Source organism: Falco rusticolus, chromosome 1, assembly GCF_015220075.1.
Source record: "Falco rusticolus isolate bFalRus1 chromosome 1, bFalRus1.pri, whole genome shotgun sequence".
NCBI classification, from domain to species: Eukaryota; Metazoa; Chordata; class Aves; order Falconiformes; family Falconidae; genus Falco; species Falco rusticolus.
This window is the reverse complement of record NC_051187.1, coordinates 51457396-51478998: the sequence shown is the minus strand read 5'-3', so window position 1 is coordinate 51478998 and position 21603 is coordinate 51457396. Positions and strand designations below refer to the sequence as shown.

General features: G+C 44.2%; 1 protein-coding gene across 6 annotated transcripts in view; it reads left to right on the top strand.

Annotated features, from left to right (window-relative positions):
- The first annotated feature begins 6585 nt into the window (after positions 1 to 6585).
- FAM13A (family with sequence similarity 13 member A) overlaps positions 6586 to 21603 on the top strand; it is a 133833-nt gene continuing 118815 nt past the window's right edge. For 5 of the 6 annotated variants that reach the window (XR_005102993.1, XM_037379230.1, XM_037379221.1 and 2 more), the window contains exons 1-3: positions 6586 to 6700; positions 12077 to 12266; positions 15074 to 15283. Coding sequence is in view for 5 of the 6 variants with exons in the window: in XM_037379230.1 (XP_037235127.1) it covers positions 6674 to 6700; positions 12077 to 12266; positions 15074 to 15283 (427 nt within the window). In the remaining variant the exon portion in view is untranslated. The remainder of the gene's footprint in view (positions 6701 to 12076; positions 12267 to 15073; positions 15284 to 21603) is intronic. The other variant, XM_037379238.1, reaches the window with a different exon arrangement.

Sequence of the window (21603 nt, the reverse complement as noted above, 5' to 3'; positions counted from 1 at the left end):
CCCCTGCTAAGATGGGGCTCAGGAGAAGATATTGTTCTTAAAGTAGGGCTAGCAGGTTTCCTAATTGAGTTGGCACAATCCTGGAATGGAGACCTTTTCTACGCCAACCAAAAAAAGTCTTTAGATTGCAACTTTGCTGAGACTTTAGAAACAAGGATTGATTGATTGATTGATTTCATTTTGACAAAGAAAGGATTTTCCTTGGGCCTCTCTTATTGATGTGCAGGAGAACTGGAAGCAGAGAACCCGGTGTGAGCTTAGAAACTGCATGACAGGGGTTAGCGAGATGCCTCATGCATCCCTGCTGCTTGGCTGGTTGGGAAACCGGGGTTACCCGAGACCGCTAAAGCATTTTCTCTTGCTGCTTTGCAACCACTGTCTTTTGCCACGAGATGGGGACGTAAGCACGAGTTTAGGCCAGGTATGAACCTGCTGCTTCCCCTGCAGGACTGACTCTCCACGATCCTTTCCCACTCAGGGACCTCGTCTGGTTGCTGTTCTTTGGCACGTGCATACTGACAAGATACATTAATTCATAGACAATAGCTGGTGGACTGCTTTGCCGCTATGGAGGGATGCTTGGATCTGAAACAATTCTGTTTCTTATCTTTGCTGAAATTTAAACATCTCTGTGATGTAGTTGGCCGTAAATCATTTGAGCTCCTTGCATCTCCAGGTCAAATTTTAAGTCGTTGCAGCGATAGTAACAGGCAAACATCTTTCTAAAAATACCTATGTGAATATATGTCACTAAGTACAGACTAGTGAGCTAATGATTAGTCAGCTAATAGCTGACTATTGATACAGTCACCTGAATCAATTCTAAACTTACATAAGCTGTGCTTTTTTTTTTTTTTTCTGTTTTCAACTTTGACTTATCAAATACTCACAAATGTTCTGTTCCAAGTGGCCAAGAGAAGGAAGCCAGGCTACAATGTGGCTGGGGCAGGCCCTTGTCCTGCAGATCTGGTATTTAGCTGGCAGGGGTTGGCAGCTTGGCTGAAATGAGTAACAGGCTACACTTCATAACATAGCAAATGGGCAGCCATGAAAGGTTTTGGTAGAAAGTATTGTGTCACATATGTACTTATTTTCTTTATGTTGCTGTAAGGAAGCTTCTCATTCCTTCTGAGCTAAGGGCAAGTGTTTAGCATACTCAGCCATTCATTTAGCCAGCTTTTTCTTAGGCTTTGCACATATGCAGGTTGTTGAAAGGGACTTGAGCACCCAAAATCCCATCTTGCGTCATCCATTTTATGAGGTGATACATCCTTTCATCACCAGTTTGGGACCACTGGTATCTTTGTGAATAGCTTTAATCACTCTCACAGGTCTGCTCCAGGATGTGGGAGCTCTACGAAGATCAAACACTACAGCACTTTGATGAAATTTGTGTTTATGGTTATTGGGAGGGGGGAGAAAAGCAAAGGAGAGGGGAGGAGGGGAAGAAAATGAAACTTTAAGTACCATAAACCTTAAAAATACACATACACCACACACCCACAAACACTATATTACAAATGTAGGTACTGGACATTCTTCATTGTTTACCTACAATAAAAAATAATGTATTTATAAATCCTTTCTCTATTACCACTGATTATTTCTGGGCTTTCTTTTACAGTCCTGTTTATATGATGAAGTACTCATTCAGAGTATTCTACGTTCAGATAAATCCCATGAAGTCATGACTGCCTCCAACAAATACTGACATTTTCTAAAGAAAATTTTGTATAAATAAAGTGGCATGTCATAGATAACAAGATGATGTTGAGCAGCAGAATAACATTATTCAGGCTTGATTAAACTGTAAATTGTGTTTCACGGGCAAGAATTTGGGGTTTTTACTTTGCAATCATAATATGCGATCATAATATTTCATATCAGAATTCTTCTTCTCCACACGTCCTTCCCTGCCTTGAGGGGCAAAGGTGCTGTGAAGACATTCAAAAGTCATCCTGCCATTTCGTAGGGTTTACATTGCAAAAGAGCCACACAACAAAGGCCTGCCCAATCTTTCAGTGAAAGCCTCAAAAATGCTGGATTTAATTTTCTGTCTTGTATGTGCTGCCTGGTGGCTTTCAGTGTTTCTCCATTCAGACAATGCAATGAAGTGAAAACAAGCTCATTTCTAGTCACTTTCTCATTTTCATGCAGAAGTGCAAGGCAGCCATGTATTTGTTCACAAAAGCAAGCAAGCAAACAAACAAAACCATTTATATCAGTTTAATCTGTCTACGTCAACAGCATCCTGGGGAAAGTCATCCTTTTGACTCCAAAACCCCAGTGTATTTTGGTTGAGTGTTACTGAAGGGCTAGCACTATCGTTACCAAGCAAAGGTAAGCAAGGCTGATCAAATTAGAGCCAGTGGGACAGAAGGCAGCATTTTGCCAGGCTGCTTGGAGAAGTTAGTCTATTTGTTTATTTATACTTATTTTGTGTCCTTTAGCACTGGCACCAGAGGGAGTGGGATGCAGGGCCCTGCTGCTATCCTGGGCTGCTGGCAGGTTGAGCCCAAGTGCCAGTATCATCACCAGTCTCTGAGGATATTTCTTTGTAGCGCAGGTGCAGGCTGTGTTACTGTGGAGTAAAATCCTCAGAAGCAGTTTGCTGTCGGGCAACTTGCCTTGCGCTTGCATTTAGGCAGAAATTGTGGAACATGCTTTGTGCTTTTAGTCTCCCACATATGTTTAACAACTACTGTGATTTTTAGTATGACTTCATGCAGGCGTAGCGATTTGCCTGGGCAAAAGTTAATTGCTGTGATACAGTTTTGGTTTGGAGAGGGGAGTGACATTTCATGCTACAAGCTAGGAGCTGGGGTGACTCCTGTTCCTGGTACTTTATTGCTCTTTTAAAAAACCAGCTTTCCTGGATCATAACCTAAATTATCACACAGCCCTGCAATGGTATTGTTTCTGTGCATGGCAAAATTACTCAGATCGCCAAATCCTCATACGTCAAACAGTTTTGCACAGACATGTTTAACTTTGTAATTAGGTAAACCTGAATAAGCCTAGTATTAATTGAAATAATTTTGTAATTAGTTTGACTGTCTCCATCTCATTGATTCAGTAGGTTGGTAATCCCACTGCTTAAGTATAGGTTAATTTTGTACTCAGCTGTTTGATAGCTATTTCTTTTTCCTTGGTTCCTTATCCTTGGAGTTGTATTTTACTATGCTAAGTTAGTTCAGTAATACTTCACATAGATGTCTTGATCAAAATGAATCATATGCTTTTTATTGCATGCTTTTCTTTTGCCTTTTTTCTTTCTTTCTTTCTTTAAAAGTGCCTTGTTATTGCTTTTTGGATGAGAAGTCCTGGTTAGTTACACAATGGTATTGAAACCTGTCAACCAGATGCTTTGGCCTGGCAGTTTCCAGCTGTACTTGCATGCTTCTTGATGCCTTGATTTGCCTCCTTCTCTTACCTGCAGCTGCCAGCTCCTACACTGTGCTCGTCACTGCAGTACACCCCATGTTTAATTGGACTGGCCTCCTCATGAGTGCCCTGGAAGGTCACAGCAAGTGTCCTGTGGCTGGCTACTTGGGCTAGCCAGGACAGAACAGAGTAATGTTCAAGGATGTCAGAGCTGCAGTAGACATTTATTTCACAGCAGGCTGCTTTTATGCGGTCTGTTGTGAAATGAGTACTGAATTCTGATGTCACAGTGGAAACGATGAATAATAGTCAGGTTAAAGCAACATATTGCATAGCAGAGATAAAGGGATTATTCACAGAAATAGCGTGAGGAAGTTCCTTTGAACCCCAGCTGTTCTTTCCCTCTGGGAATGTTGTTTCAACATCTGAGATTAAATGCCTTATTTGTAAACAAGTGGAAGGGAAAAAAATGTAATTTTTTCCTTTCTTGATTCATTGCATGATTTTATTAGTCTGTCCTTTGCAGTGTTTTTACATTACCTTTTAGCTGGTACGTGAAATTAAGAGTGTAGATGATGGACGTGTGTATCTCGGCCAGAGAATATATTCTGTTGGCCTCCATAAATACAGGCACGTTAAAAAGCCAGCGAGCACTTCTTGCACACAGATGACGGTGTGGCTGAGAGCTGTAGGAAACAACTGTGTGACCAAGGGTCGGTAGGCATGGTGTGTCATAAAAGCGAGTGATCCTCAGCTCGTGGGTCTCATAGACTTTTCATTAGTCTTTCACAACATGTTTGCTCTGATTTGAGCTCTCGTGGCTCTAGACATATTTATGACAAGTTGTATGAATATTCATCCTGCAGTTGCACTGCCCATACAGTATAAAACTCCTTATGAGTAGAAAAGGGAAGAGACAGTGGTTTGACGCAACACCTTAGCCAGAGAACATGAAATAGCACAATGGGGATCTTATACAGAGGTGTGCTTTGCTGTTGGGTTTAGGGAGTTTTTTGTTTCTCTGTGGTAGTCATGACTGCTTCTGATTTTTTGTTTTCTAAAGGGTTTTCTGAGTTGCTTACAGGAAAACAGTGAAGGTTTCTTGAGTAGGGTGCAACCTACAGTCAAACACCAGAGCACGTCTTGGCTGATTTCTGTGGTGCCAGAAGTACATGCGGGGTGTTCCCTGTTCATCACACCTTTCTTTTGAACAGTCATCCTGAAGGGTGGTGGTTCACTGAAGGGAGTGGAGGAACCTCAGGATATATATAAAAAACACATCCCTGGGGAGGGTGGAAGGGGCAGGAAGGAATCTACTTAGTTCTAGAGTGGGGTTAAGAAAAAGTTCAGGTAAATCTTACCCTGCCCTGCACAGAGGAAGCTGGCCCTGTGGGGTGCTGATGAGGAAAAGTTAAGAGGAGACAAACACATTGAGGAAGTTTCAGTGTGGTTCCCATTCTTTTGCTACACAGCAGATGAGTGTGCTGGCCTTCAGCTCTCTCATGACTTTAAGCAAGTACAGGAGTGTCTTTTCTAACACAAAGAAGTTACCAGCATGTCACAACCCCAGATGCTCCAGTGACTTAACAGAACTATGACTTTCCTGGCTCTGATAAACAGCTGTGGTGGAAAAATACTGCATCCAGCCAGAGTACGGGCTCTGGGGCTGCTGCTGCTCGTGCTTGTCCTTTTTATAGAATGAGACTGTACCTGCTGCCTGTCAACATACATTTATAAAAGCCTTAATGCCATAGCTGCTGTTTGCTGTGGGTTCGTATCTGAACTCTTCACCCTCAGAGCCTCCAGGGAGTTGCAGTTTCTCATCATTCACCCTCTAGATTACAGTTTGAAGCATGCCATTGGGTTTTACTGTGAAGCTGCAATTAGGACTAAGAAGAGAGCTGTGTGTGATTTATGCGAAAAGCATGTTAGAGGCTTACAGTAAAGAGAGGGATAGAGGAGGGTGAGGATGTTACATCAGCTCACTTTCAGAGTCCCATAGTGGACTTAAAAGGAAACACTAATCCATAGTCTTAACTTTCTGTTGTAAACTCGCAAACTGAGAAAGTACTTGTTTTTTGAGGTTAGACTAGCTGAGAGAGGAAAACAGAAACTGAGTAGGAAGGACATTCTGATTGCGGTACTTAATAAAAAATAAATTTTGAATGAAAACTCCAATCTGCAGGGTAGCATTTTCCCTCTAATGGAGAGACTGATAAAATCTTCTTCTTCCCTTTTTTCTACTTGGACAGATTTTCTTTTGTCCCTGTATGAGAGTCAGGTATTTCTGAGAGGCACTTTCCAAAGACCTTTGCTCCTACCATTGCTAATGCCCAGCTGAGCATTGGCTGCATACAGGCGGATACAGAAATACGCATGTGGTGTTATGTGCTTTTCTTCCACAAAAAAGGTTCAAACGTGTGAAACGTGCAACTCCACAGCTCTGTTCTGGAATGTGCTTTAAATTTCTAGGACAAATACTGCTTCCAGCCTGCAGCGACTGGGAGCGGGGTGCTGGGGGAACTAATTCCTCTTCCCACCGTGACGTGACTGCTGGCAGGCGCCAGCTGTGTGGGTGCCCTCCCCCTCCCCTTTTCAGTTTAACCTTTCTGTTATTTCACCAACATAGCCCTACATGGAAAATCTCAGAGGGGTTATGTCTGCACTGCTTCACACTTTCTAATTTCGGGCCAAATATTGCACTGCGTCATGCTCTCCTGGGCCCTGGCGCACCTGGCTGTGCCGTCAGAGGCTGCCCTGGCACAGGTGTTTGTTTTGCCTCGCTAACGTGACTCCCCGCCACGCTGGCCGTCTCTGTTAACCTTTAAGCATGTAGGGCCTAGAGCTGCTGGCGATTTTCACCACAGCCCCGCTACTACTTCTTGGCCGACGGCCGGTTGTGCCGTGGCGCTTCCAGCGGCGGACCGCTGCTGATGGCGGCCAGGCCCTCACACCCGTGGCGCGTCCCCTCTCCCTGCTCGGCACCGAGCGGCAGCTGCCGGGGATGGCGGGGGGATGGCGGGGGGCCCGCCCGGGCCAGCCGCAGGGCCTGCCCCTCGTCCGCCATGACCCGGGGAGCCTCCGTGAGGGAAAGCCCTCTTCGCCGCGCCCCGCCGGCGGCTCCCGCGGGAGGGGCAGGGGGCAGGCCCCGCTCCCCCCGCAGGCCGCGGGGGCGGGCCGGCAGGGCGGGCGGCACCCCGGGGCCGGGCCTCCCGCCTGGCGGGTGCCGCTGGGCCCAGCGAAGGCGGGTGCCGAGGGCAGGCTGCGGGAGCCGGCCCCGCCGGCCGGCATGGGCGCCGGGGCGCTGGCCATACGCGTGAGTAGGGGGTGGGAGGGCGGCGGCGGCGCTCCTGGGCGAGCGGCCGCGGAGCGTGGCCGGGCCGTGGGGAGCGGGGGACGGCTGGCTACCAGCTGCCGCCTCCCTCCCGCCGGGGCTCCGTGTGAGGCGGGGGAAGAAAGCGGCCGGCCTGCGCCCGGGCCCGGTGCCCTCGCCTCATCCGGAGCGCTCTCCTCCCCTCTCGGCAGCTGCCTCTCCCTTGGGAGAGGTGAAGGCTGATGAAGGCCGTTCCAGGCTTCTTCTTTTTTTCTTTCTTTCTTTCTTTCTCTTTTTCTCCATTTTTAAAGTCGGCAAGTAACTGCTCTGCATCGTTCCCAGGGTTGAGTTGAGGTGGTTGGATAGCTGGAAAATTGTGCCCCTATGGCATATAAATAGCTTTTCTCAACTCCAGCCATGCCTGGGCGGCACTTTGCAGCGGCATTGTGCAGAGATGATTAAGTTGCTTTTTCCAGTGTTGGTGATCGCTAATGGTTGCATTAACATTTGGACAGCTTTTCCCTGTGTAAAATCAGATCTTCCATCTGTAAGATCATACAGCGTGGAACTCCTTGTTTTGGAGCTGTTTTGTGGGTGGGATTTCATTTTTATTTTGCTTAGATGTATGTTTTGGATAACTCTGTGTAACTGTGTGTGTTGGAATGGAAGGGGTCAGGCCCTGTGAGGAGGACAGCCAGGGGAGGTGAGGAGGGGGTGTCTGCTGCTGTCAGTGACCCGCTGGGGTCCATGGAGCCTGGGGGGGTGGGTGAGGAGCCGACCCAGAGTTTATGGGTCAGGATCAAAGGGAGGGCAGGGACAGGTGACATTGCAGTGAGGGTCTGCTGCAGGCCACCCAACTAGGAGGACCCGAGGGGATGAGGCCTTCTATAGGCAGGTGGGAGCAGCCGCATGTTCACAAGCCTTGGTGTCCTCCTAGGGGACTTCAGCCACCCCGATATCTGTTGGGGGGACAGCACAGCAGGGCATAGGCAACCCAGGAGGTTCCTGGAATGCATTGATGGTAACTACCTTCTCCAAGTAATAGAAGAACCAACAAGGAGAGGTGCTACACTGAACCTTGTTCTCACCAGCAAGGAAGGGGCTGGTGGGAAATGTGAAGCTCAAGGACAGCCTTGGCTGCAGTGACCATGAAATGGTGGAGTTTGAGATCCTTAGGGCAGTGAGGAAGATGCACAGCAAGCTCATTTCCCTGGACCTCAGGAGAGCAGACTGGCCTCTTCAGGGATCTGCTTGGTAGAGTACCATGGGATAAAGCCCTGGAGGGAAGAGGCCCAAGAAAGCTGGTTAATATTCAAGGATCACCTCCTCCAAGCTCAGGAGGAATGCGTCCCAACAAAGACAAAGTTGGGCAAAAATGCCAAGAGGCCTGCATGGATGAACAAGGAGCTCCTGCAGAAAGTCAAACATAGAAAAGAAGCCTGTGGAGGATGGAAGCAAGGACAGGTAGCCTGGAAGGAATACAGAGAAGTTGTCCAATCAGGCAGGGATCACGATAGGAAAGCTTAAGCTCTGATAGAATTAAATCTGGCTAGGGACATCAAGGGTAACAAGAAAAGCTTCTACAAGTATATCAGTGATAAAAGGAAGACTAGGGAAACCGTGGGCCCTCTCCAGAAGGAAATGGGAGACCTGGTTACCTGGGACATGGACAAGGCTGAGGTACCAAATGACTTTTTTGCCTCAGTCTTCACCAGCAAGTGCTTCAGTCACACTGCCCAAGCCACAGAAGGCAAAGGCAGGGACTGGGAGAAGGAAGAACCACCCACTGTAGGAGGAGATCTGGTTTGAGACCATCTAAGGAACGTGAAAGGTGCACGGGTCCTTGGGACTGGAGAAGATGCATCTGCGGATCCTGAGGGAACTGGCTGTTAAAGTGGCTGAGCTACTATCCATCATATTTGAGAAGTTGTGGCAGTCTGGTAAAGACCCACTGACTGGAAAAGGCGGCCCCTTTTTTATAAGGAAGACCTGGGGGAGTACAGGCTGCTCAATCTCACCTCTGTGCCTGGCAAGATCGTGTGGCAGATGCTCCTGGAAACTGTGCTAAGGACATGGAAAATAAGGAGGTGATTGGTGACAGCCAACGTGGCTTCACTAAGAGCAAATCATGCCTGACAAATTTGGTGGCCTTCTGTGATGGGGTTACAGTGTTGATGGATGAGAGAAGAGCAACTGATGTCATCTAGCTGGACTTGTGCAAAGCATTTGACACAGTCCTGCACGACATCCTTGTCTCTAAACTGGAGAGATGTGGGTTTGACAGATGGACCACTTGGTGGATAAGAAATTGGCTGGATGGTCATACTCAAAGAGTTGTGGTCAATGGCTCGGTGTCCAAATGGAGACTGGTGATGAGTGGTGTTCCTCAGGGGTCAGTACTGGGACCAGCACTGTTCAACACCTTCATCAGCAACATGGACAGTGAGATTGAGTGCATGCTCAGCAAGTTTGCCAATGACACCAAGCTGTGTGGTGTGGTCAACCTGCTGAAGGGAGGAGATGCCATCCAGGGTGACCTTGACAGCCTTGAAGTTGGGCCAGTGCAAATCTCATTAAGTTCAACAAGACCAAGCGCAAGGTCCTGCATATGAATCAAGGCAACCCCCAAGCACAGGCTGGGTGGGGAATGGATTGAGAGCAGCCCTGAGGAGGAAGACTTAGGGTGGTGATGGATGAGAAGCTCAACATGGCCCAACAACGTGCACTTGCAGCCCAGAAACTCAATTGAATCCTGGGCTGCCTCAGGAGAAGGGTGGCTAGCAGGTTGAGGGAGGTGATTCTGCTCTCCTGAGACCATACCTGGAGCACTGTGTCCAGCTCTGTGTCCCCCAACATAAAAAGGACATGGACCTGTTGGAGCAAGTCCAGACCAGAGCTATGAAGATAATCAGAGGGCTGGGGCACCTCTCCTATGAAGACAGGCTGAGAGAGTCGGGGTGGTTCGGTCTGGAGAACAAAAGGCTCTGAGGAGACCTTAGAGCAGCTGCCAGTGCCTAAAAGGGGCTACAGGAAAGCTGGAGAGGGACTTTTTACAAGGGCGTGTAGTGGTAGGACAAGGGGGAATGGCTTTAAACTGAAAGTGGGAAGATTTAGATTCGATATTAGGAAGAAATTCTTTCCTGTGAGGGTGGTGAGGCACTGGAACAGGTTGCCCAGAGAAGCTGTGGATGCCCCATCCCTGGACATGCTCAAGGCCAGGCTGGATGGGGCTTTGAGCAACCTGGTCTAGACGAAGATGTCCCTGCCCATGGCAGGGAGGTTGGAACTAGATGATTTTTAAGGTCCCTTTCCAACTCAAACCATTCTGTAATTCTATGAATTTTTTGTTCCTAGTTAGTGCATCCTCTCCAGATCCTGAAACAAGCTCAGAAATTTCATCTGCAGTGCCTGTGGGCATGGGAAATGTCTCTTGGTTCTCTTGCAAATTTAAATCATGAGTTTCCCCAAGTGAATCCCACTCTATGACTGAGGTTTTTGAATGCTGAGGCAGGAACAGGCTGGAAACCTGTAACTGAGCAAGATGGTGAGGCTAATTGGAGGCCTTAATTGGAAAAGCTCTCTGAGCATCACATCTGCTCAGAAACTGCTCAGAGGATTTTTGCTGTCTTCTGCATTTAACCCAGGCTACATGATTTTTGCTTTGGCATGTGTCTGCCTGGAGTGAAAATCATGTATTATTCATTTAATCCTGAATGGGAACATCTCTTTTTTTAAAAATAAATTTGATATTTTAACAAGTCAGTCAAATTTTAGTTTCAAACAGAGGCGTGTACTGTTTATCATAAATATTTATAAAGTGGTCACAATAATACTGTGTTTGTTTATATATTTCCATTTCCTTTCACACATAATAAAACATATTAATATAAGTAACATCTGTTGTAAAGATCAGGTAAGCGTTGCATAGGACCTGGGACTATAGAACACGGTGTGCTCCAAATAGCTGTGTTTAATGGGAAGACCACAGCAGAGTGAGTGACATGAACTGCTAGATCCTTTTATATCTGAAAGGACAGTCTTGCTTAACTGCAGCACCGATGCAGATGTTCATGTTGCTTACAGACTGTAGGAAAAGTGTCATCTCACAAATGAAGAGATTTCAAGGATTTGTTTAAAGATCCATATCTTGCTAAAACCTGTCTTACACAGTCAAGTGCCAAGACTTAGGCAAGAGTCTGAGCTCTTTTTTGTGTTACTGCACAATATTCCCTATGTGTAAGGTTTCTACTACCTGTCTGGTAATAAAACACAGTAAGGATTAGTTTATTTTTAAGCATCATGCTAGTGGTGGACTTCTTAAAAAAATAAGATTGATCTCCATGGTAGGAGTGGCCCACGGTTCCTGCAATGTGATGTCAGAAACGTGAGGAAATGAATCAATAAAAAAACTTACTTTTTCTTTTTTCCCCTAGTGAGGTTTTCTGAGTTGTATGTGTTTGTCCGTATTAGTGAAATAATGCTTAGGTGTGTCTGGAAATCACAACTGTACTGGGTGATGCTGCTGCTCTGCCTTGAGCTGTGTTTCCAAATGTGCAACACTGTATGCAGATTTAGATTTCTGCCTATTATTGATTCTATAAATTAATCCTATATTAAGTTATTCCCTTGGATTTTATTGGCTATGCTGTCATGTTTTCTCTGGCACTGCAACTCAAAATGTGTGAGAATGTTGTGCCTCCAGAAGAACCTATGGGATGTATGCAATTAAGGGTTTATTGTGGAGTGGGTTTTCCACTCTCCTTATTATGTGTAATTAGATTGCATAGTCCCTTTCTAACCTTAAAACCTTGGTAATTAAATTTCAGGCTTAGCAGATACCAAGCATAACATAAGACTTTCCGTAAAGATCTCACCTGACAGTGGCCAAAAGTAATCCCTAGGGAGCAGCTTCTGGGAGAAGGGTGCAGTGAACTTTCCCCAGAGTATGTAGTCTCCCAGACTCTGACAGGCATCCTGGAGGCAACCTGAGCTAATGGTGGGATATTGGGATTTTTCATGTTCATGTTTGTCCAGTTGCTTTTGTAACCCATGTGAACTGCATGAGTTACAACAGCAGTCTCCTGCGATTCCCAAGTATTTGTTAATTTAGTAACAAGCTTGCATACATAAGCATGTCTTTCTCCCTTATCTTAACTACAGGCTACTTACACTCTTCTCCTGTTAGTTACTCTTCTAGTTTTTTCTCTGTTCTTTTTTATTTTCCTACTGCACAGAGTTTTTACTGTGGATTAAAGGGAAATAAGAACAAAACCTTATTCCAGAGCGTAGAAGCCAGTTTTGATGGCTGTGCATACATTGAGACTGCAACCTTCTGCAACAAATGTGACTCATGCACTTTTTTTCCTCTGCTCCTTTAAGCAAAGCAAATCAACTGTGAGATTGAAGGAGGACATGAAAAAGATAGCTGTACTTCCACTGAACAAACAGAGGGACACGACCTGTCCGAAGGTGTTTGGTGTGAGTCTTCTGGAGCTCCAGCAGCAGGGACTGAGCAAGAACGGCATCCCAATAATTGTGTGGAATATAGTTGAGTACCTCACCCAGCATGGTAAGCTTGATGGAATCACTTTTGTTTAGTAGCGCTCTTTATGTATTTCGGAGGGAGGGATCCATATTTTTGGTTGTATAGGGGCTAAACAGGGTTGTGGCACTAACCACAGGCAAGTTATTCTTTTATGTCCTATTACACGTATAGTTATTACTGTGTGTGGTTTGCTGCTTTCTTTTTCTACCTCCATTCTGAACTTGCTTTTTAGTAGGATGTTTATAAAGGTAAACTACAGTGTTATGAAGCAGCACACTCTCATAAACAAGCTGTACAGTTTATAAATTAGATGTTTCATTTGTGAAGGTATGTGTAATTTTCTAGTTGCAAAACATTTGTCTTTAACGCTTTCTGACAGTAAGAAGACATATCTATCTATATAGAGATATTCATGTGCATACACGCACACACCCATCAGAGAACATTACTGAATAGGAATATGTGTTCTTGCAGGTTTTCAGATATATTCCAGTTGTTATTAATTCCCCAAGGAAGCAGGTGTACAATTCTTAGCTTCTCTTTCATTCGTTTAATGGAACTTTAGTTCCTATTGTTAAAACATATCTCTTTGCAGAAATCTAGAGCACCGTTGGTGCACAGATGTATTCTGTGGCAGTTGTTCAGCAATGGAAAAGATTTTGTGGAGGTAATTTCATCTTTTAAGAACCTGCATCTGGTTTTACACTAAGGTTTTTCTTTTAGCCCCTTAGTAATGATAATCCAGTTGCAGAACCTTAGATTCTATGTCTGTATCTTGATAGACCCTCAGAAGCTGGTAGATGCAAACATGAGTTTTTTGTTAGCTTGAATTAAGGTATAGTGCAAATTTAAAATGTGATCCTACCTTCACACAGCATCATCTTGCTTGATCTACTTCAACTTGCCTTGAAGTGGTCTGCTAGAACACCAAAAGAGCAAGGATGGAACAAGTTTTTGCATCATTTAGGGGTCAATTAAATCCAGAAGCTGATAAGCACCTTTGACCACTCTTGTGGGCTGTGCTGTGTTCTATAAAAGGATCTGAATCCCTCATGACTGTGTCCCAAATATGAACTAAACAGGCCAAGTCCTCTACTGTGCAGAAAGATTAACTAGGCTTCTGAATGCCAAGGTGATTATCCAGCCCCAGTACAGACAGAATCCATTCTTTTTCTCAGAAGTGCAAGCAAGATTTCAAAGATGCCCCCTCACGTGGGGAGTTCTTGAAACGGGTGTCCTTAGCTTGCATAAAGTTTGTTTTGTGAATTAATGGTGAAGTTAACTGTGAAGACATTTTTAACAGAGGCCCAGGTAAGAATTCAAACTATTTGGAGGCAGAGTGTTCTGTGAATAATGGTGTTGTCTTAAAACTTCTATTCAGAGAAGTTGTTTTAATACACATTGTAGGGCTTTTTAAAGCCAGAACATTTCAGAGTCTCTCTTCCAGCTCATGAGAAACTGACTACCCATTTGAAAAAGCTGAGCTGACTGTTGGGCAGCTACATCCTTGAACTAAATTTGCATTAAGAGGCCTGTTTTCAAATTCATAGGTGAAGCCAAGTTTTGCTATGCTGAATTTAGGAGTATAGTATGTTCTAGCCTTTATTTCCATAAATGACTGAGGAAGAGAAAAGGAAGTTTTATCTGTGTGAGGACTATGTCCTTTGCTCGCTTAGTGCTGCAGAAATGAAAATATTTTTTGTTTTCTGCTGCCCTCAAGATGGCAGTACAGCATGCCACATAAGAATGCGTTTTGCTGTGATTACAGGCATATAAGATCTGTAAGCAGTATCTGATATTAATTAAGTAAAATGCTTCAGTGGTTGTCCATTTTTTTCCCCTTACTACATAGTTTGTCTCCTGGTCCAATAAAAGAGATTATTTCTCTCTGCAAACTCTGCTGCATCAGTATCGGTTTCTTGGACTGGAGGTGTTCTATCAGACTGCTGTTTCATGATGTCTACTCTGAACTGATCAAAACCATATATAATTTGATACTTTTAGTGTTACACTTCTGAAGAAGAATAAGCAGGTCTTGAGACGCGGTATTAGAAAAGGCAGAATGTTTAAGGTGAAAGTGTTCTAAGAAAAATTGATTTACTGGGTTCAGTTTTTGGCACTTCGCTGAAGGTTTTGTATCTCAGCATATGCCTAGAAAGTGATGTTTGATACAGTATGATTCATCTGGCTTCCTCTGTGGAAACCTTTCTGCATCTCCTTCACTGCATGTGAAGTGTCTGGCCTGAAGTCATTGATACCTTTTTTTCATTGTGAAATACTTTGGGCTTTGTGCTGTCCAAAATACACATTTGCTTGCTGAGATTTTCTGCTGTCATAAAGTTGCAGCACTCACGATGGAGTTAGTGCTGCAATCAGCACGTATTCAGATGTTTTTGCTTTGTGATGGTCACAGGTAAGAAGCTGTCACCCTAAAACGTGAAGCTGGAAGTAGTCATGTGTGTGAATTTGGCAGAGTCCCATTCAAGGTGATGGGCTACTTGCAAAAGTGAAACAACAGAACTGTTTTGTAGAGCCTGGATCCTTTTCTGTTGAAATATACCAATGCAAAATGTGCCTGTCTCAATTGATTTCTGTAAGGTGTGAGGTTACAGCAATGCCACTGAGTTTTGTGGGTTCTTAAAGAGTATCCCAGGCCTCAAGATCTGGTTGTTAGTATTTGCTAATTATCATAATCCAATTACTTGACTAGAGGAGGTTTCTGGGGGGAAAATAGTATTTTTTAAAAAACTGTGTTGTATTCATTGTTGTTTCATCATGTCACTGGGGATGTCTTAGTTCAGTTCAATCTCATACGCAATATATGATTACAGGTATGACACAGGAAGGCCTCTTCAGGGTAAATGGCAGCATGAAAATGGTAGAACAGTTGCGTCTGCAATACGAGCGTGGAGAAGAGGTGGAACTTGTTAAAGATGGTGATGTGTACTCAGCAGCCAGTCTGTTGAAATTATTTTTGAGAGAGTTGCCAGATGGGATTATCACCTCTGCCTTACATCCCAGGTTCATTGAGCTTTACCAGGGTAAGTGAGAGGTTAAATCTCCATCCTTCAATGTGCTTTCTTTCTGGGTAATTGGTTATGCAGTAAGCATAACCAGTCCTCTCTGTTTCTTACTTTACCTGCTTCGTTCTGTATTTCCTTTGACTTCAGCTCTCACCTGCTCCCAGAGTGCTCCCAGATGTGGAGTTCTGTTACAAGAGACAGAAAATTGTTTCTTATGTGTTCAGTAAAGTCTGGACTATTTATGAATTTCTAATCCAGTTAAATCTGCTGAACATAAACTGAAATGATCAGCTGGTTTCTTTTGGACAAGCTTGTAGACAATAGCTGCAGTCTCTTTATAACACAGTGCTTCTGTTTAGCTAGAGTGGTTTCTGGCAATTTCATTCCAATGGACTCAGGAAAGTTCCAACAACTTCATCTGCTGATTAAATTGAATATCCATTGGGTCCAAAGCACACATTGTCTAAGTTTCTGCTTCTCATTAAGTAATTGCCCATCAAAAAATGAGCCAGTTTGCAAGTAACAGCTAACATTTAACTTCTATTCTGCATCATAGCACACAACTTGGAAGACTTCTGTTTTTCTTTCTTTTTTCTTTCTCTCTGCCCCCCCAACCCCTTCAAGTGATTGATCAGTCATAAAAAAGAACATCAGTTCTGCTTTGGAAAGCTGAAACTTGCACAACTGTCTGTCAAATGATTTCTCAATCTAATTCATCCGTATCAGACAGTCAGTGGTATTAGTGGAATAGGGGATTGGTCCTGTTCCCTAAGCATATGTCAGTGGCAGTTCTTTTCTCTTGCTGCAGGTAGTTGATGCGTCTTCTTCCTGTCTTCTTAAGAAGCTGCAGAGTGGGTGGGTAAAGGTTACTAGAGATCTGCTCTTTACAGCAGAGCAGCAAATGTGATGGCATGATGCAGAGGAGGAACGTGCGTTCTGACATGCATCCCTAGTGGAGGATGGTACAAAGTCCTCGCTCTCTTGTCCGGAGGTCTCGCTTCAGCTTTTCTTGCCTGCAGTGGAGGTGAAGTTTAGCCATAGCCTGGAGGATGGAGAACATGACTATGTGTTTTCTTTCTTCCCTGTTTGGGGCGGTACAGATTTTTGAGGCTGCAGTAGAGAAGAACTCAGTGCCTTCCCTTAAGTGCAGACATTTCAGCTGTAATCAGGTTGTGTGCGGGCTGTGTAAAATACATTCCTCGTTCAGTAAAGTTGCCTGAGGCCCAAGGATAGGGTTCAGGAAATGTTGTGTAGGAAGATGCCATTGTTTTAGAAAGTCCCTTTTTTCTGGTCATCATTGTGCTTTCGTTTGGGTCTTTTAAACTTCACGGGGTCTGACTCATGATCTGTATGTATTGTGTTCTTTCTCAGAAATCACTGTTTAAGTGGAAATTTTATTTAAATTGCATCTTTGCTGTTCTACATCCCTGTCCTCACAAAGGTCATACTGGTGCATTGTGCTGGGAGCTTCCAATGTACTTTGTGAACAGTGCTGTTTGTGGAAAGTTTAATTTGTGCCTGCTTCCCACAGGAAATGCAAAATCTCCCCAGTAATTTCTGTGGAAATGAAATAGTTATCATTACTTAGCAGGTTTACCCACCAAGCTTTCTTGTTTTAGAAAAAAAACCCTACTGGTGTAACTTATGAACCCAGTTCTGCAAAAGCCAGTCTAACTGTGATGTGTTTTCATAACTGTTTGCCTGTATTGCGCAATAGGCTCCAGTTATAGTCCCATTATGATTTTGATTAGGGGAAAAGAAATTCTTATTTGAAAAATGCCAGATTGGCTGTTATGGCAAGAGGAAGCTCTTGTAAAGTTTGAAGAAAACAGATTTTTGTTTTCATGGCCTAGAAAATACAGCATAATTGAGTTGCTATGAAAGGCACTGGTGACTCTCATTGGGTTCAGATTAGTTTAAGGGGTAGGTGGGCCTTTGTTTACAGTTGAATGGTCAACCAGCTATGCAGGACTGGAGGAGTTATCTGTTCACTTACCAAAGTACGTACAAGGGTATTTGTTGCAAAATGGTACCAAGAGAGCACATGCCTGGGTGTTCTTCTTGTAAACTATGAAGAAAGTAGGTCAAGCTGCTTATGAGCCAACAGGTTATTAAAAAATAACTTTGAATCTGGAGCCATTTTGCTGCATGTCTACCGTGAAGACAATTACAAGCTCTGTTACAACCTCTGTATTCTCTCCTGTTGAAGCTTTCCATGAGAAATGTTTTTTTCATTATTACGTTAGGGTTCCTTTGGAATATTTTCAGGGCTTGGTATGGGCATTTTTTTAAACCAGTTGAGATCTTGGCCTGAGAATAAACACAATTTCTTCCTATAAAAACTGTTAGGGAGGGATTCCTCTAGTTAAGAATAGTTGGACTGAAAATTACCGATTTTACCAGTAGCTGTAACCCTTTTTAATTCCAGGTGTAGTCTTTGTTACCAAACTAAGAAGTAAATAATCTGCCCTTTTATGAAAAAGAGAGAACCTGACCCATTGGTAGTTCAGGAAGCCCATGCAGCTGGTTTGGCATGCGCTCTGCAACCTGTGCATTGTCACATGAAACAGAGCTCTGCACTCTCCCCAAATCTTGATGCACTGCTGTTTATATAGATGTTCAGCATAATGCCAAGACTATGCAGTTCCAGAAAACATCACGTAGCATATCCTAAAGACTGTTTGGTGTGTCCGGACATTCTCTCTCTGACCTCGGAGAAGAGCCGTGGCAGTGGGAGTTAAGAAGGGCCTCCCTCTGTAAATGATGTTGATTGGAGATGTGTGAAGCAAGTGCAGGCCAGGGACGCGCTGATAGTGATCTTGGTGTTGCTCCAGTCTCCTTGGAGCACATGACAGATATGAAGGCTGCCCATTTCAGGGAATCCTGGGGTAAAAAATGTCCATCGCAATCTCTTGTGACTGAGCCTTCACTGCAGAGCAGATCCGTGCCTGCCTGTGCAAAATGGCTGTGCTTACACAGCGGTCAAAGTCTCTTTCAGAAACCTCAGTTGGAAGAAATCAGCAGCTCCCATACAGCAATCCCTGCCTGAGCTTGTTTGTTCCTTCTGGCTCTTCATTCTTTATCTTTCATATAGTGATCACTGACTCTTAAGACATTTGTACATACTAGAAACTAGGTTGCTATTGTACTTTCCCTTTTTAGCATACAGAAAGCTTTCCCCTTAAGTGAATTTCTCTTTTGTTCATCATTGCATTCCCTCCTCCAGCAGGGATACAGTGAAAAGTGGGTTCCTGTCTTCCTTTGGTACTCAGTCTAATTAAGGTGAATGCTATCTGATCACTCTGTCTTTCTGACATTGCTCCATCCTAAAGAATTTATATTTTTCAGTGGGCAGCAGCTAGATGCAGGTTCTATCTCATATACCTCCTCCTGCTCACAACCTGCCATGGCTGGCAAAGTTTTGTCTGGTACCCAGCAGCAGCCCTACTAGTTTCAGGGAGAAGGGATGAGAGGTGGTGGAAGGGAAGGAGCAGCTCCCTTCTGGATCAGCAGGTCAGTTTTGGGGAACGCTTAGTGGTCAGCAGCCGTTTGAGTTACATGAACAAGCAGAACCAAAAAATACAGGTTGTGTTGGGGGATTTTAGAGGTCAAGTATCAACCTGAACAGTGACTGTGAAAATGAATAAGTGAGTGCGAAAATCAATAGGTGAGAGCTGACCCTTTAACCATGGTATCTGCAGCAGTGCAGCAAATCAGTTTCACTAGGTGTCTGTGGTTCTCCAGGCTCCTGTGGCATAATTTTAGCCTTTTTCTTTGGCTTTTATTGTCATTTTGGTGTTGTTAGGGCTAGTTCCAAACTAGAGAAGTAGCTGCTGGTTTCCACATGCAGATGATGTTTGTTACACAGTAAAAACTCTTGGAACTGTATTTCTTATGCAGATGATGACACTTGGCAGAGCTGCAAAAGAAAGGGAGAGTGCTCTGCTCCCAATATGTTGGCATGAAGTATAAATACAGTGCTGCAAAGTGCCATAGTGATGCAGAGCGATGGGTCTCAAGTTGGGTTGTAATGACAGCCTTCTTATGATGAGGACTTCCAGCACTTCTGCTACTGACGGCAACATGGCATGATTTTCTTTTTTTGTTTTGTTTTTTCTCCTCTGGGGCAGGATAGTGTCTGAAGCAATTGCTTCTTGGCAGAAAGAGACTGGAGTCCCACTGCCTGTAGATTGTGGAGGTGGAAAGAAATGCTTTGATTCCTCCAACAGCCCGGTGGGTGCAGCAGTAGTGCAATGTACAACCTGCTGCCTGTGTGCCAAAGATGAACTTCCTAGAGCATGTTGATAGCTACAGACAGATGCAAGCTTTTCTGTCTGCCCTCCAAGCTGGCAGTACGCAAGGCATTTGAAAGCTATGCAGACGTGGTAGCACGACACTGAGCCCTAGGCTCTCCTCCTCATCTCAAAGCAAAGATAATTAGCTAGGGCACAGCACCATGCTGATAGAGTTTCAGTGCTTCCAGGCTGGAGTTTTTTGGGGTCAGACCATCTGAGATACGAGCAAAGTAATTGCACACACACCTGTCTACAGGCATCCATACCTTTAGTGATGTTCAGGCAGCATGCTCTGCAGGGGGAAGGGGTAGCATGAGGGATGAACTGGGCAATTAAATCGTGTCAGTAGCATGTCAAAGAAATTCAATATGTTCAGAAATAGGATGAACCACTGGAAAATATGTCCCCCTTGTTGTGATCTGTGGGTGTATACTGAAATTAAATGAGACTGAAAACACCCTTGCAAATGTGTCTGTGCCTCCTACACTGTTGAGGCTTCTGTTGCTAGTTAATTAACATTTTTAGAGAGACTGCCTGTTGTTTTCAGTTGTCTCCTTGACTTGTCCCTCACTAGTGAGTCCCTTGCTCAGGTTTGAGGTGCCACACTGCCCTTGCTGGCTTCCTTGGCCCTCTACCTGTGTCATACTGTGTTCTGTGTCCTCCAGCTGCTGAACCTGCATGTGGCCTGAGGCTGCTGGTTTTGTTCCCTTCCTCAGCCCAGAAACCACCATCTCACCCCTGGTTTCAAGCTCTTCCTGGCTGCTCATCTAGCTAGACTTCTCTTGCAGACCTCTTCTGGGGTGCTGTCTGTCTCATGTGGCTTCTGGTAGGCTCCCAAAATAAAAAAGTGAATGCCTTTGACTGCTTTGAGACCACCTTCCCCTTAGCCTTCATTCTTCTTTTACTCCTTGCTCCTTCGCTCTGCTGTATTGGGCAAAATTGTCAAAAGAGCTTCATGTGCTGTGCTTGAAAATCCCGAGTGTGTTTGTAGCTGAGCATATGTGGAAATATGGCTTGAATATAGGTTCTTGAATTGCCTTTGAAAGTCTGGCACTCTGTTGTTTCCATTATTGACAAGCTTGTTTCTCTCATCTTAGGATGCTGCAGAGACTGAAGCATATGTTTAGCTTCATGCCACCCTCTTTAATCGACTAAAAAAGACTGCATTTGGTAACCTTGACTTCCACGGGACAGCTTGTACTTCACAGAATTAGGCAGGTACACAAGCTTAGGGCTTTGGTACGCTTGATGCTTGTCTGCATGGTGGCATAAACAGCTCTGGTGCTCTAATGTTTCTGTGATGGTCAGTACCAGCTGAGTAAACCCAGTGATTGATTTTGAAGCAAATTGAAAAATTGTCTAGCAGGTGAACAAAAGGAGGAGGAATGCTCTGAGCAATTGGTTGTTATGACTCAAGACTATTTTTTGCTCTCATGTAAGTTGAAAAGCTGTTTATTTGAAGTAATTTGGTCAGGGATAGCAGATCACCACAAATCTTAATCGTGATTTTAAAAAATTAAGCTGAAATCCATGAAAAATGTGTCAGCAGCAGGAGAATTAGCAAGTTAGTTTTGTGTTTTGGATTGTATTGGGAGAAAAGCTTGAGTTCCTTCCCTTGGTTTTTCACTGGAAAAGGAGAGATAAAAGCCATATTTTCTTTCTTCCATTTCACAAGGACAAGGAATTTCATGACTCAGTAAGTGGGGTTTGCTGCTGCTGTTTGCTGCAACTGTTTGTTGTTCAGTGTCTCTGTGTCCTTCAATTAGGGTAATTTCTCAAGATTTTATGATCTGATACCTGTCTCAGTTCTTGAAAGTACAGAAATGAACAAAGGTTTGGCTGTGCCCAGTGATAAGCATCTCTGATGTTGATCTGCACCACGTAATGTATCATGGTTAATGAACAGGGACATCCTACCCACCAAACGCAACTGCTGCCACGAGGCCAGTAGCTTTGTTTGTTGTCAGAGTGCAAACCTGTGTTCAGAATGTTTTGTGGAGGTTATCATCTTTCTAATTTGGAAGGGATGAAAAAGCCTTGAAT